The sequence below is a fragment of the Carassius auratus genome, chromosome 31, assembly GCF_003368295.1.
Source record: "Carassius auratus strain Wakin chromosome 31, ASM336829v1, whole genome shotgun sequence".
In the NCBI taxonomy this organism is placed as follows: domain Eukaryota; kingdom Metazoa; phylum Chordata; class Actinopteri; order Cypriniformes; family Cyprinidae; genus Carassius; species Carassius auratus.
Genome location: NC_039273.1, coordinates 13,722,306 through 13,735,961, shown reverse-complemented (window position 1 = coordinate 13,735,961; position 13,656 = coordinate 13,722,306). Strand labels below are relative to the sequence as shown.

General features: G+C 39.1%; 2 protein-coding genes across 7 annotated transcripts in view; one reads left to right on the top strand and one right to left on the bottom strand.

Annotated features, from left to right (window-relative positions):
* The window catches only part of LOC113050603 (ecotropic viral integration site 5 protein homolog), a 53,517-nt gene extending 49,788 nt beyond the window's left edge, over positions 1 to 3,729 (bottom strand). For 2 of the 6 annotated variants that reach the window (XM_026213741.1, XM_026213746.1), the window contains exon 1: positions 3,624 to 3,728. In XM_026213741.1, coding sequence (XP_026069526.1) covers positions 3,624 to 3,626 — 3 coding nt within the window. In that variant the 5' untranslated portion in view covers positions 3,627 to 3,728. Of the gene's footprint in view, positions 1 to 2,733; positions 2,969 to 3,623 lie in introns of those variants that run through there. The other 4 variants (XM_026213749.1, XM_026213748.1, XM_026213743.1 and 1 more) reach the window with 4 other exon arrangements.
* Positions 3,730 to 5,530: 1,801 nt separating this feature from the next.
* LOC113050602 (60S ribosomal protein L5-like) lies at positions 5,531 to 13,457 on the top strand. Its single transcript, XM_026213740.1, has 8 exons — positions 5,531 to 5,666; positions 6,096 to 6,165; positions 6,245 to 6,360; positions 8,636 to 8,770; positions 11,235 to 11,437; positions 11,695 to 11,872; positions 12,410 to 12,498; positions 13,298 to 13,457. The coding sequence occupies exons 1-8, from the start codon at positions 5,664 to 5,666 to the stop codon at positions 13,392 to 13,394; spliced, it is 891 nt and encodes a 296-aa protein (XP_026069525.1). The 5' UTR covers positions 5,531 to 5,663; the 3' UTR covers positions 13,395 to 13,457.
* Positions 13,458 to 13,656: the final 199 nt, after the last annotated feature.

Here is a 13,656-nt window from a genome sequence, read left to right as displayed (position 1 = left end):
CACATGTTTGAGAAAGGAAAGACAGAGAAATAGACAGAGAAAAGAACAAGTTTAGGCCAAGCCACATGAATGCCATTTAGAGGTAGATCCCCTGCAGAAATGCTCCGTTCAGGTTTTGCTCTATTTAATGTGACAAAACTGTATGAAGTGAGATTTAGCAATGCACCAACCATGTGGATAAGAACAATGAACAATCCCAATATCCAATGCTTCAGGGTTATCGGGAAAAATAACAGCAAAGCAAACAACTGCTCTTCTACCAGACAAGAAGCATTCCAAAGGCAAGTAGAGGCAAGTCATTTGGTCTCAAGACTTTGGTTATAACCTCAAGCGACAGCCAAACTTTACCCCCACAAGCCACCACGAAGTCATCTGCCCTCAAAATCACACCCTTCCCCTTCAAGTCAGTCAACATCCAGCATTAGCCTTCTCACAAAAACACAGACAAGTTCTGATTTAGAAGACGCAGGGTTGGGAATCAACAGAAATTTTCTGGTTCCAGTTCCGGTTCCACCTTATGGTTCTGATTCCAGTTCCATAAAAACCATTAAACAGCTATTATAAAAAAGTGGTAAGGAAATATGCTCAACTACTCAATGCTCAATACTGTTCATTACTTACTGTCAACTTAATTTAAAGGTTGGCAATGTCAAAATTCAACAAATGCTACAGTATACAAATTTTCAGGTTCCGATTACAGTTCCATTTCAATTAATTATTATTATTTAATTTTTTTTACTTTTTTACCTTCGTTGAATGTAGTGTTGCTGGAAGGTAGTAATTAATGTTGAGTAACGCTAGTCCATCAATCAGCATGTGATTCAACCCTAATGTTTTTTTACACTATCAATAAGATTTTGCAATCAGGAATAAGTTGGTTGGTCAAATAGTCCCTTGAGGGCTGAGACACTTGTTCATTTCCCTAAATTAATGAACTATAAACTGTTATACTTAGAACCATGTATACACACGCTGTATAATTTTCCTATATTATAAAGAATAATGCAGTCAGGAGATGGTGTGATGCAATGAGTGGTTTCCAAATTTTTAAACATTTAACATGCATGAATATAAATATTTTCTATCACTTTGTTTATCACTCGTGAAATGACCTGTACACTAAATAATATATCCCTCATACTTACATAACAACAGCAGTGTTTTTATTTAGTGGCCAAGTTGAAGTCAGTATGTATAATAATGACAATACGGGACAAATATAATGTTATTAAGTGGCGTCAGGTGCAGTGTGCTGCAGGTACATGTACAGTCAGACAAAACAGCATGCACAGTTATCAAAGGCGCGAGTGCGCGTACGGTCATGGAAAAATTGTGTTCGGAAGTTAATTGCACACTATGCATCGCGGGGAGTCTGTGGAGTGCCCATCATTCGAAACAATGTGCTCAGTAATTAAAGAGGCAGGGCAGCATTTCTTTTATTCAGTTTGTGACACCCTTTACGGCAAACAGGGAATCATCAGAACATCAGTGCAAGGCTGCTCACAGCGCTTGGTTACGTGTCGTACCAGAACTGTTTTCGGAACCGAAACGGCTCACGGTTCCGGTTCTTTAAAAAAAAAAAAAAAAAAACTGAACAGGTTCTGAATAAGAACCGGTTTTCGGTTCCCAACCCTAGTCAGAAGCATTAAGTTGTAACATTTAAGATAATCCGCCTCACAAATGAAGGAAACCTTGTCATATAATTGGCTATGCCTAGGACTCACTTGTAACCTGCTCAAAGTCTTTATAACATTTCAGGCACTAAGTAATATATGATCCAAGCAAATAAAGCACCATATAAGGGGTCTTCAAACTGGAGTGCCGGTGTACTGCAGAGTTTAACCCAAACCCTAATTAAACACCTGAACCAGCTAATTAAGGTCTTACTAGGCATACTTGAAACTTCCAGGCAGGTGTGCCCTCCAGGACTGAGCTCAGAGACCCCCGCACCATATTAAACTGGGTGCACGCAATAAAATAAACACTACCATGATGCTTTAGATCAAGATTCTGGAAGAATGCTTTGTGCAAAAGTATAAAAACATAATGAATTAATGTCTTTGTTGTTGTTTATCGTGGCACTCCTCTAGTTTTCCTTGATCAGTGCATGCTGAGTCTCACCCCACCCTAGACTAGACATCTAGACGTGGCACTGTGATCCGTAACAATGTTATGACCACAATCACGTGCATTAACCACTAATGTGGACCTGTTAAGGTAAAAATTAGACAGCAAATCCACTGGCGTTTAAATATCTGTGGGCAAACAACCCATCAGGTAGATCACAACGTCAGTCGTACAATATATGTTTGCATGATTTGGAGCAAACAATGTGAAAATGCTAAATTGACAACATATGTCAGACTATGTCAGCATAACTTAATCATAAATTAATATGTTACGTATATGTGCTGATTAGTGTTAGCCGTGTCTTATTGAGATGTATGAGACTCTGGCTAATGCAGTTAGCAGTGATGGCTAACGGATAGTCTAGACCTCAACTTGTAATACTGGGACTGTTTCCAGTGTTTCAAAACTGACAACTGTTAAACCATATTTTAGTATTTAAACGGTGTTTTAGTAGCTGACAAGCAGCTAGATGAAATGAGCCTGAATAACTAAATGGACAACTATATAAACAACAACAAACAACGGTCGTTGGTCGGCATTCACCTCCCTACTGCAACAGGCAGACACACACATACCAGATTAAAATGGTTTCAAACTGTTTACCTTGAATTCTTTTTCTATTCCAGGGGATTTAGCAAAATATTAACTTTCCATGGAGCGAGGTAAAGTTGTACAACCTTGCGCACACTGAGGGTTCAGGCGCGACGTCAGCGGTCAGTTTTCACACTGGGGCAAGATTTCAACTGCCCAGTCCATAGAGAGGCTGCATGTATAAAGCCTGTGAGCGCAGGCAGCAGCTGCAGCTCCTCCAGCAGTCGCTCATGCCATCTGAAGACGCTGCGGCTGCGCGGAACAGAACTGCGCATGCGTACAATCGCGTCGCCTGCATGGCTCATCAGCTCTTTACTACCCTCTGCTGTAAACGGTACATGTAAACACACACGCTCTTGCCAACGAGTGCCGACAAAATGAATATAAAGCAATGCATTTAAAAACGTATAAAACTAATAAAAGAAACTCAGGGCCCACCTCTATGTTTTTTTTTTTACTGTGCATCTTCATTGACTAAATGTAAAGCTGTAATATAAAAACAGAAGGCAACCACTCAATATGGGAGAACATTATAATCAGAATCTACTTATTTCATCATTGTCTTTAAGTCTTTGACATAACAATGATCCCATTTATTTGCTCTTCACAATACAGGGCCATAAGCAACACGAATATCTTAAATACTAATAAGCTGTCAACAACAGATAAGTGATTTCAAAACAGTTCTACCTCATTTATTTGTATTTAAAGCCAGAGTTTCAGATCAATATTTCACAGCTGTAATGTTTTCTGAAAAATCCCCCAGTGTATTTCATCACTATTATCATATTCTTTCACTGTTTTTGTTTACATGCTACACTGAGATTGTCCTTGCTATCATATTCTCTTTAAAAAGGGCCTTTGTGAAAAGAAAAAAAGGTCTGATAATTGAATAAACTCACCATTAGATGGCTAGGCCATCTGTAAAATGTAGATTTCTCTTGTAAGTTAGTGAATACACACACAGTTTTGGTACACCGGTGACAGAAGACGTCGCACAGCAGCTAACTTTTCTGGTTTTGCTTGGTTGTGCTGACGTTAATCTAATTTTTTCCTGATGTAGGACACACCTTTCTCTCTGCTACAATGCTTCACTGACGCAGCAATCCAGCCAATTAGAATCGCTTTACGTGGAACCTATTTTAGGACACACACACACACACACACACAAAATTACTTTCTCCATGTAATGAGGTTAATGTCTTCTCTTTTGAAGGTGTATTAAAGTTAAGCTGTCAAACACATTTTGTCTTAACTTTCCGAAAAGAAAATTAAGGAGATATTAAATATTAAGAAGAAATCTGCTGAGATTACAAAAGCACAATTGCTCCAGATCTCATAATGACCATTATTTATGTAGTTCCAACACACTTCCACCACACGTCAAATCGTTTAGATGTTTAATAACATCCTGTGGTGGAAATAATAGTTGGGGAAATTATATTTAAATAATATTTTCAATAGTTCAAAATAATTTTAAATAAGTAAAAAAAAAAATCAATTAAAATATTTTTTCAGACTTGTCCATAACTTAACAAAATTACACCTTGATTGCTGCTATAATGTTAAATATAACAGTAAATATATAAATACAGAAATCCTGCAAACTACTCAAATTGGCATCATCACAAAAGTCAATCAGTCAGCCTTCAGTCAAATTCGTAACATTTACCATACTCAGAATTGGTGCTCTGCATTTAACCCATCCAAATGCACACACACACACAGCAGTGAGAAGTGATCACACTGTGTACACACACCCGGAGCAGTGGGCAGCTATAGATCCAGTGCCTGGTTAGCAAATGGGGGTTCAGTGCCTTGCAAGGGGAGTTGTGGCCTGATGGTTAGAGAGTCGGACTCCCAATCGAAAGGTTGTGAGTTCGAGCCCTGGGGGGAGTGCATGAACAGTTCTCTCCCTTCAATACCACGACTTAGGTGCCCTTGAGCAAGGCACCGAACCCCCAACTGCTCCCCGGGCACTGCAGCATAAATGGCTGCCCACTGCTCCGGATGTGTGTTCACAGTGTGTGTGTGTGCACTTTGGATAGGTTAAATGCAGAGCACAAATTCTGAGTATGCAGAGCACAAATTCTAAGTATGGGTCACCTACAACACCTACAACTCCTACCCGGTAACTAGGCCAGCTTTCTAAGCATTAGGCCACAGCTGCCCCGCATGAAACACATGCAAAGTTCCAACAAATTTAAGAACACCTTATTTAAAACAAGTAAATTAAATAAGTAAAAATAAATTAAAATAAGTAAACAAAAATAAATCACACATCCAATTATGCAGATATCGTATTCTAAATAAAATACAAACAGGTTTTCAGTTACCTTCAGAAAAAACAAACAAACAAACAAAAACACTAATTACATTTTCCCTGAATAAACATCAAGAAAATTAAAACAAATAACAAACAAATAAATATAAGCCTTTTACAAAATAACATTGAATCTAAACATCTTCCTTTCCCAACAATACATCTGTAAAAAGTAATGGATTGAACTGGTTTATGTTGAATTTAAGTGTTTTATGTTTTGACCCCTTTTTTATGACATACATTTGAAAAAAACGCATAAAATACAGCTCAGTTCAGGACAAATAGCAGGCTCTAAGGTAGACAGCTAAACCTCATCTCCATGTTGACATAACTCCAGTGTTTCTTGGAACAAAGCGATAGGCTATACGCTGGACAGATGTCTTTTATGATATTGCAGCATGGCTCATACACATACAAACATATTTTAGATCATATTTGCTGTTATACATCCACAAGAGCAGGTGTCGCTGCGCTTTCCTCCTCGCAGTGTTGTTTTGCCCCGCTGGCGACGATATTTACCACGCATGCGCACATCATTCTTTCTTTTTCCAGTGCAGCGGAGTTAAAACTCCGTAGTTTGACTCCAGGCTCCGGCTTAGGAGACTGAAAAGTCTACAAAATGGTCAGTACAGCGCAGCAATACTTCTATTATTATGTTCCCTAAAGGTTAATTATCTGTTTGGTGCCTTAACATTTTTGAGTGATGACCGATAATAAAAGGATGGCTTAGGATTTTCTCCGATAGACCGAGTTCAAACGTGGCCTGATTCAAGCCATTCCCACATGAGTTTTCGAGACCGACGCACACGGTGATGAATGTTTGCAACACTATAGACTGTTTTCGGAATCTGACACGCTCTCAGACAAGCACAATATAGTATTGAACAACTTACCTAGTCTTTGCATCATGATTAATGCTAACATGCTACGACTTCAACACTTTATTGGAGGCCTTTCAACCCTTTACTGTTATACCGCGTCCGTTAGATTGAAGCTTGCAGGTTGTATCTCTGAAGTAAATGACTTTTTAAAACCTTGTGTTGTCTTTTAGGGATTCGTTAAGGTAGTAAAGAACAAGGCCTACTTCAAGAGGTACCAGGTGAAGTTCAGGAGAAGGAGAGGTAAATGCAGAATTTTACACATTAACGTTATATAAAGTCATACATGTATGCCTGTTTTCATTGTCTTTTTGCTTCCCAGAGGGAAAAACTGATTACTTTGCCCGGAAGCGCCTGGTTATTCAAGACAAGAACAAGTACAACACACCCAAGTATAGGATGATTGTCCGCTTCTCCAACAGGGACATCGTCTGCCAGGTGCGTGCAAAGCTGCTCACTTGCCCTGTGACCAGTTAAAGAGTGCTCATGCAGTAGGACATTGTGAAATGTTTCTTTTTTTTTTTTATGTAGTGTTGCTGTTAGGGTGTAAACAACATCTGCAATGTTACGTGCTCAAAGTTAAATGCAAAGGGAGATATTTTCTTTAAAAGAAATCACAGTTTAAGGACTACAAAAAAGGCTGGTAGGGACCACGGTAAGCTTCTTCCTGGGTTTTTGGTTTTGCCGCAATCATGTATTGTGTACTAAAGTTAATCAGGATAAAACCGTATATCTTAAGGCAACCACAACCAAAAAAAACATACCATTCTGAATAATTCTGTAAGAGCTGTACTTGCACAGGTTCTGCTTAATCCTCTTCACTAATATCACACACGACGCGGAAAACTCCACATTTGAACAGTTAACAGCAAATACTTCAACTAATAACAAAACATACATACAGTGGCTGATTCAGAAGTGCCAGATTGTCGTAGCAAAGTCAGAATTACATCCTCTCCTAGGTTCACGAAACGGTCGTCCATAAAATGCGTTTTTGTTCTGTTGTAAGTAATCTTGAAGATTCCTAAATGCATCAGCTTTCAGAAAGGCCAAATAAAGTGCTTTTGCTTTCGCCTAGAAACACACACCACCACCCTGACATGGCTGCTTCAACATTAACTGAACATTTGGGCAGTATTACACACAGTAATTTTGTGAGACTTAATGAAATTGACAAAGTGTACAGAAAATATATTATTAAATATAAAAAATGTATTCAGTATTGTCAGAGCATAGTGGGGAGCAGGATCATTGAATGAGGTGTCAGTTTACACGTGTTGTCCAGTACAGCTGTACTATACCACGTTACATACAGTGGCGCTATTACAAACAGGAACAAGATTACTACATAGAAATTTCCTGAAGGCGCATTGTGCTGACTCTGCTTTTCCAGTGAGCATGACTCTGAGCGAACACTCTGCTCATCACCACGGCGCGTCTCGGGTGCTGCGCTAATCACTCCGCCCAAGTAACTTTAGCTGTGCTCCTACGCCTAGGGAGAATGTAGTTCCCAGTATTTATACGATTAAAAATGGTCTCTGTCTCATAGCCTTGTTATTTGTACACGCTGTGACTATAGAGATCACAACATGTAAATAGGAAAATGTTTGCATTATTTTGTCACTTATTGGGATTACTATGCTAACAGTATCCATTTACATCCAGTCTTTGTGCTAAGCTAGGCTAGCGGTGGGTGGGTCAAATAACACTTACAGAACGCACAGAAATGAAAAAGGTATGTATGGACTTATCTAACTCTGGGGGATACTGTGAATAAGCTAAAGTCCCAAAAAGTCGGAGTGTTCCTTTAAAATCGAAAATACTATTTTCAGTGGCCGAAATTTCATTGCATCCCTACTAAATACCATTGATATATACTACATCAGCCACCTCACTGGAAGTTGTACCCCCCCTCGGAAACCGGTGGATAGTGGTTGCTAAATAAACAAAAGATTTAAAGGGGTCATATGGCGTTATTAACATTATTTTGTGTGTTTGGTGTAATGAGCAGTGTTTGAGCAGTTTAAAGGCTGATTTTTATACTTCTGCATCGGACTTACGGTGTAGCCTTTATGCCGTAGGCTATGCATCCGTTTTCTTTTATACTTTAGCATCGTTGTCCGCGTCTACGTGCAGTACACCCCCTTTCTGAAACGCATTGATTTTACAAAGCTCATTGTTCTGAAAAGCAAGGTGTAAGCTGATTGGCCAGCTATCCAGTGCATTGTGATTGGCCGAACAAGTGTTACCCTACGCTGCTCAAAACTCAACTACTATTGTGAACAAGGTGTTTCAGCGATGACTCATCTGAACGCCTTTGGTCATTGCATTAATAAACTCAAAAAAAATTGTGTGATTGGTTAAAATTTGCAGCACTTCAAAAAAATGTCTCTGGCTATGCACCAATCAAAGAACATAGATTTTAATTTGGCAGCTGGTGTTTTACTTTTTTCCCATTACTGCCACCCACAGGACAAACTGCGCAATGCACTCTAAATTGTTTGGTGTGATACAGTTTCACATTTAGGGGAGTGGCAAGCTTGTTGACGCATTTAACTGGCATTAAATGTAGTTTTTGGAAATTGTAGTGGAAAAATATTAAATGCATGTTCTCATTATTGCATAATTCAAAACTTTCTTTTCAAGTTGAAAATCCCAGAAAAAAAGATTTGTTGACAGTCAAAGGTGATATATGGTGTTTTTGATTTTTCAGATTGCCTACGCCAAGATCGAGGGAGACGTGATTGTGTGTGCGGCCTACTCCCATGAGCTACCTAAGTACGGCATCAGTGTGGGTTTGACAAATTATGCTGCGGCCTACTGCACTGGGCTGCTTCTGGCCCGCAGGGTGAGTGTCACTTCTGCCACTGATTTTCCCCCCAAAATGAGTTAATGAAACTTTACCTTGCAGTTCTAGTGCTACAAGAGTTGCAGAGTAGTTGCTTTAAAGAAATTAACTTCTATTCTCCAGTCGTTTGTCTTGTAGTATTTAAGAAATTTACAGAAACATTTTATATGCAGGAGATTGAATTAGTAAAATTGGATTGCATGAATCATTATTGAAACCGCAAAAGTCTTGTGTGTATCTTCTGCACAAAGAGGATTGTCACTCTATGGAAAGATTAAAAACGATCCATATTTAGCAATGACTTTCTTATCTACTACTATGTTTTAACCTGATTTTAGGCATGGAAAGGAATTGCATAAAACAATTTGTAAATTTACATTTATTGCTTTCCCCATTGTTTTTGCAAACTAAAAGGGAGCTGCCAACTTTTTTTTTTAAGACCACAATCACAAGTGGTGCATCCAAAGTTCGCATTCTATCCATCCTAGGTCAACCGATGTATTGATTTCATAGTTGATAGTTCATGCCGAAATCCATGCCAATAGTTTCTCCGGGTTGCGTCCCTTGCCGGAGTGGCTGAGAAGCTCCACTGTTGTCATCCAGCATGAGAGCAAGGCAAATTATTCATCACGTGCTGTTTGTTTTGACATGGCACTGCGTGCTGCACAGAGCAGGGCACTTCAGATGCACTGATTTAAAACAGACGATGAAATGGTGTGTACACGTCATACTGTAGTGCATGTTTTCATGGCATTACAAAGTAATTAACTCGTTGACCTAGATGCTGCATTAGTGCAGAAAAAACAGCAGTATGTCTTCTGTTGAGGCTGAGAGGACATGCATATTAGCAGCACCTCAAATGGTTAAAACGCGACCCAAACGCATTCAAATCTGACCTGAAGTCTTTCTGTGGCTCTAATAAAGGCTGTATGCTTCATATAGGGAGCTATAATCTTCATTGTGCTTTCTCTTTCCATTTTGCTCAGTATTTTTTTTTTTTTGAACTTCAAACTCAATGCCGTTTTTTTTTCTCCTCATTCTTGAGGTGAACTTTTACCTGTTTGCTGATGAAATAAACCGTTTAAGACTGCCACTTGAAATAAACGCAAACCATCCGATGTGTGTGATTCCTGATACTTGTACTGAGTTCTCCTAGATGTGGCTCTGCGCTTTTTGCTTTGTGATTGCCATATTTTGTTATTTAGATAATCACGTGTTCAGAATAGAAGCAATTAAAGTGTGAGAGTATACATGCTAGATCCATATGTATTTTAATTTCAATGCTATGGCCTTTGTGAAGATATTTAAAGATGACCCTCTAGTTAGTGTTCATTTTAACAAATCAATCTCTTGCTTTTTGTTGAAGTTGCTTTTGTTAAAATTAATGAACAATGAACTTTAATGATCTCTCTCTCTCATGTACAATGTAGGGTTCAGTACTGTTTTAGATTTTTAATAGTAAAGCACCATCACTGTAAACCTATATAATGGTATGTTTGGCCTTTTTAAATGTATTGTCACGCAAAAATGGAGGTGAGTTTATTGCATAAAATACCCACAACTGACAGATTAACACACTGTGTCTCTCTGATACAGTGGGAAGAATTGTTAGGTAGCGTACATGAAACCATGGAGTGTGTGTATATGAGGACGTTTGATACGGTGGTTGACTGGCATAGAGAAGTATGTAAATTGAGATGCAGCAAATTTATATAATTGGTATTAAATTATACATTTTTCTTCCTGTAGTGTAAGAATAAGCCAGAATTTTTTTTTTTATAATATTTACCCATAAGCCATGTTATTTGATGCAAGAATCTGTCCTTGTAAATGTGCTACGATGGGTGTATTTAGTCTTTTACAACTAGGATGGTCTTCCTGTGACCACTTGTGATACGGATTTCTTTCCTGACTGCATTACCTCATTTGCCACATCAGTGTGTTCAAAATATGGACCCTTAATGGAGATGCGCTTAAGTGCTTGAACTTTAGATGTGTGTGGATCATGTGATCTGTCTCACTGCATGTTGTCATACATGCTGAAGATGTTATAACGAGGTCTTTTGCAACTGTATGTGTTAGCTATTTTGAATTTTTGATTGGATTGTGTTTGAGTAATTTATAGCAGGCAAAGTTTAAAATATTTGCATTAGCACCATGATCGTTTTAGATACTCCTTTGCAGTTGTGCAGAACTATTCGGGACACATTAGCTTTGATGTATACAAATAGAATGTGGTCACATGATTTTAACGTCATCCAAATGTGGCTTGGGCAACTAAATATCTTGCTGCCCATTTATACTTCCACTGAGCCCTCTTACAATCCATTCATCCGTAACTGTTAATGCCAGGAGTAAATGGGTCCCTTAGCAATTCTGAAACACTTGAACGAATGAATCCAGCATAATTCACACAAAGTCAAAGGTGCTGGTTATAACTGGTCCATGGTGTGCTCTCTTCCAGCTGCTGAACAAATTTGGCCTTGACAAGGTGTACGAGGGCCAGGTGGACATCACGGGGGATGAGTTTAATGTGGAGAGCATTGATGGGCAGCCAGGAGCTTTCACCTGCTACCTGGACGCAGGCCTGGCCAGAACCACCACTGGCAATAAGGTGTTCGGAGCCCTGAAGGGAGCAGTGGATGGAGGTCTCTCCATTCCTCACAGGTAGATCTTCCTCCTTACTGTTTATATCCAAATGTGCCCAAAACATCTAGTTTTCCTATTTCTGTCTGCTTGATGACACTATTTAAAACTCCGCAGTTTGTAGTGGTTCCTTCAGTTGCTCAACTAATATCATGTCATTTCAAAATGGGAATGTTTTTCTAGACTTGTTTACATTAGAATGTTCATGAGCTCTGTTCAATAATACTGAGTGTAACTGGAATCTTGTCTTGCATACAAGTTTTTAACTTTTGCCTTAGCACCAAGCGTTTCCCTGGCTATGACACTGAGAGCAAGGAGTTCAATGCAGAGGTCCACCGCAAGCACATCCTTGGCCTGAACATCTCCGAATACATGACAAACTTGATGGAGGAGGATGAGGAAGCATACAAGAAACAGTTCTCTCGCTTCATCAAGAACGGCGTTACCCCTGATTCGGTATGTCTCCCACTCTCATGCCATCCTAGGTGTGTATGACTTTCTTCTGTTGACCACCAAAGATTTATAGAGAATGAAACCATCACTTTGAGTCCATGGAATGTAAGTAAATGAGACCCTCATTGTGGTCCCTTCAAAAACCATGCAGAAAGAACATGATGGTAATCCATATGACCCCAGCGGAGAAATCTCAGCATCTTAAGTGATGGTGATGGTTATCAGAATAATGCTATTATTTTTAACTTTACAAAACAAATTGGCTTTGTGGCAGCACAGAGGATGTCACTTTCACGTATGTTTCACAACCTGCTTGCACCATGCATCAAGCATGAACTCTTGTATAACAGCTGACAAAAAAGCAATGGCTTATAGTTTCAGATATTAGTGTCTCTCTCACAGGTTACATTTTCGGGAGGGGTGGAGTATCTCTTAAGACTTGCAAATATTCATGGGTTTCCTTTTAACGATTACTTGAAATGTTAATATTTCAATAACATCATGACAGTTTTACTATATTCTAATATATTTCTTCCTCAGATGGAGGAAATGTACAAAAAGGCACACGCAGCCATCCGGGAGAACCCAGTGCACGAAAAGAAGCCCAAGCGGGAAGTCAAGAAGAAGAGGTATAAATCTTTTCTTTGGTTGCTTCCTGTCTTGTGCTCTCTGGAAATGTTCATAACCATATTACAGACTTGGAGGCATGTTTTTGACATTTCAACTGTTTAGAACTGACATTAGATGTCCACAATAACTGTTCTGCTGCTTGATGATGATACTCTTTCAGACTGAGCAAACTGTAGTTGGTCCTTCATTTGCACAGTTGATGCAGGCATGTTTCAAGACGGATCTGAGAGCAGCTTTGGTTAATTGTTTGGCATTTAGCATTAGGAGAACCATCATAGGAGCCTTTATTGTTTTAAACTGTCTACTGTGGAGTTTTTTTTTTGTCAGGCACACATTTGATTAATTTTTGTTTGGTTAGGGGAAAAGATGGGTAGTCTCACCTAGGGCTGTGCAGTTAATCGCATTTGATTGTCATTCGCATCTCATCAGTAAAACCAGTCCCGTGATTAGTATGGTATAAAATCCATCTCCTGCTTTCAGATTGATTCACTACACAGACCGTTCACTGACAGTTAGGCAATATCACGTTCATAATTGCAGATGAATTGCATTTGATTTTGAACCTATCACCTAGCTTGTCAGGGAACTACAGCTCTGTGTAGTGAATATGATGATTTACTACTAATCACGGGACCAGCTTTACTGACGAGGTGTGCATGACAATCGAATGTGATTAATGGCACAGCCCTAGTCTCACCTACTAAATGACGGTTTCGTTGAAATGTAGTGCTATAGTTAAAGGTCCTGGGAGAAATTGCTTGCTACTTGTTTGCTGAAATCCAATGGTTCTTTTTGTAGATGGAACCGCGCCAAACTCACACTGGCTCAGAGAAAAGACCGTATTGCCCAGAAGAAGGCCAGCTTCCTTCGGGCTCAAGCTGCAGAGGAGGACTAAAGCTTGATCTTTTCTCCTCATTTGTGCAGAAATCCTTTGTTCTAATAAATATATCAAAAAAGACTATTGTGTGTGTCTGATTGCTTGTATTGATTAGGAGGCTATGCGTGGTTTGCAAATGTTTAGGATAATTTATGCACATTTTCCATAGTTTACGGAACTAAACTATGGCAAAATCTTTTCTTTCTGACTATTATGCTTCAACCCTGTTCTTGGAATGCATGAATAAACACAGTCAGAGGTGAAGTTCAAAATATACTTT

Coding starts and splice junctions, on each gene's coding strand:
- LOC113050602 (XM_026213740.1), top strand. Junction 6,166..6,244: donor GAAGTTCAGGAGAAGGAGAG/GTAAATGCAGAA, acceptor TTTGCTTCCCAG/AGGGAAAAACTGATTACTTT. Junction 11,438..11,694: donor GGTCTCTCCATTCCTCACAG/GTAGATCTTCCT, acceptor CTTTTGCCTTAG/CACCAAGCGTTTCCCTGGCT.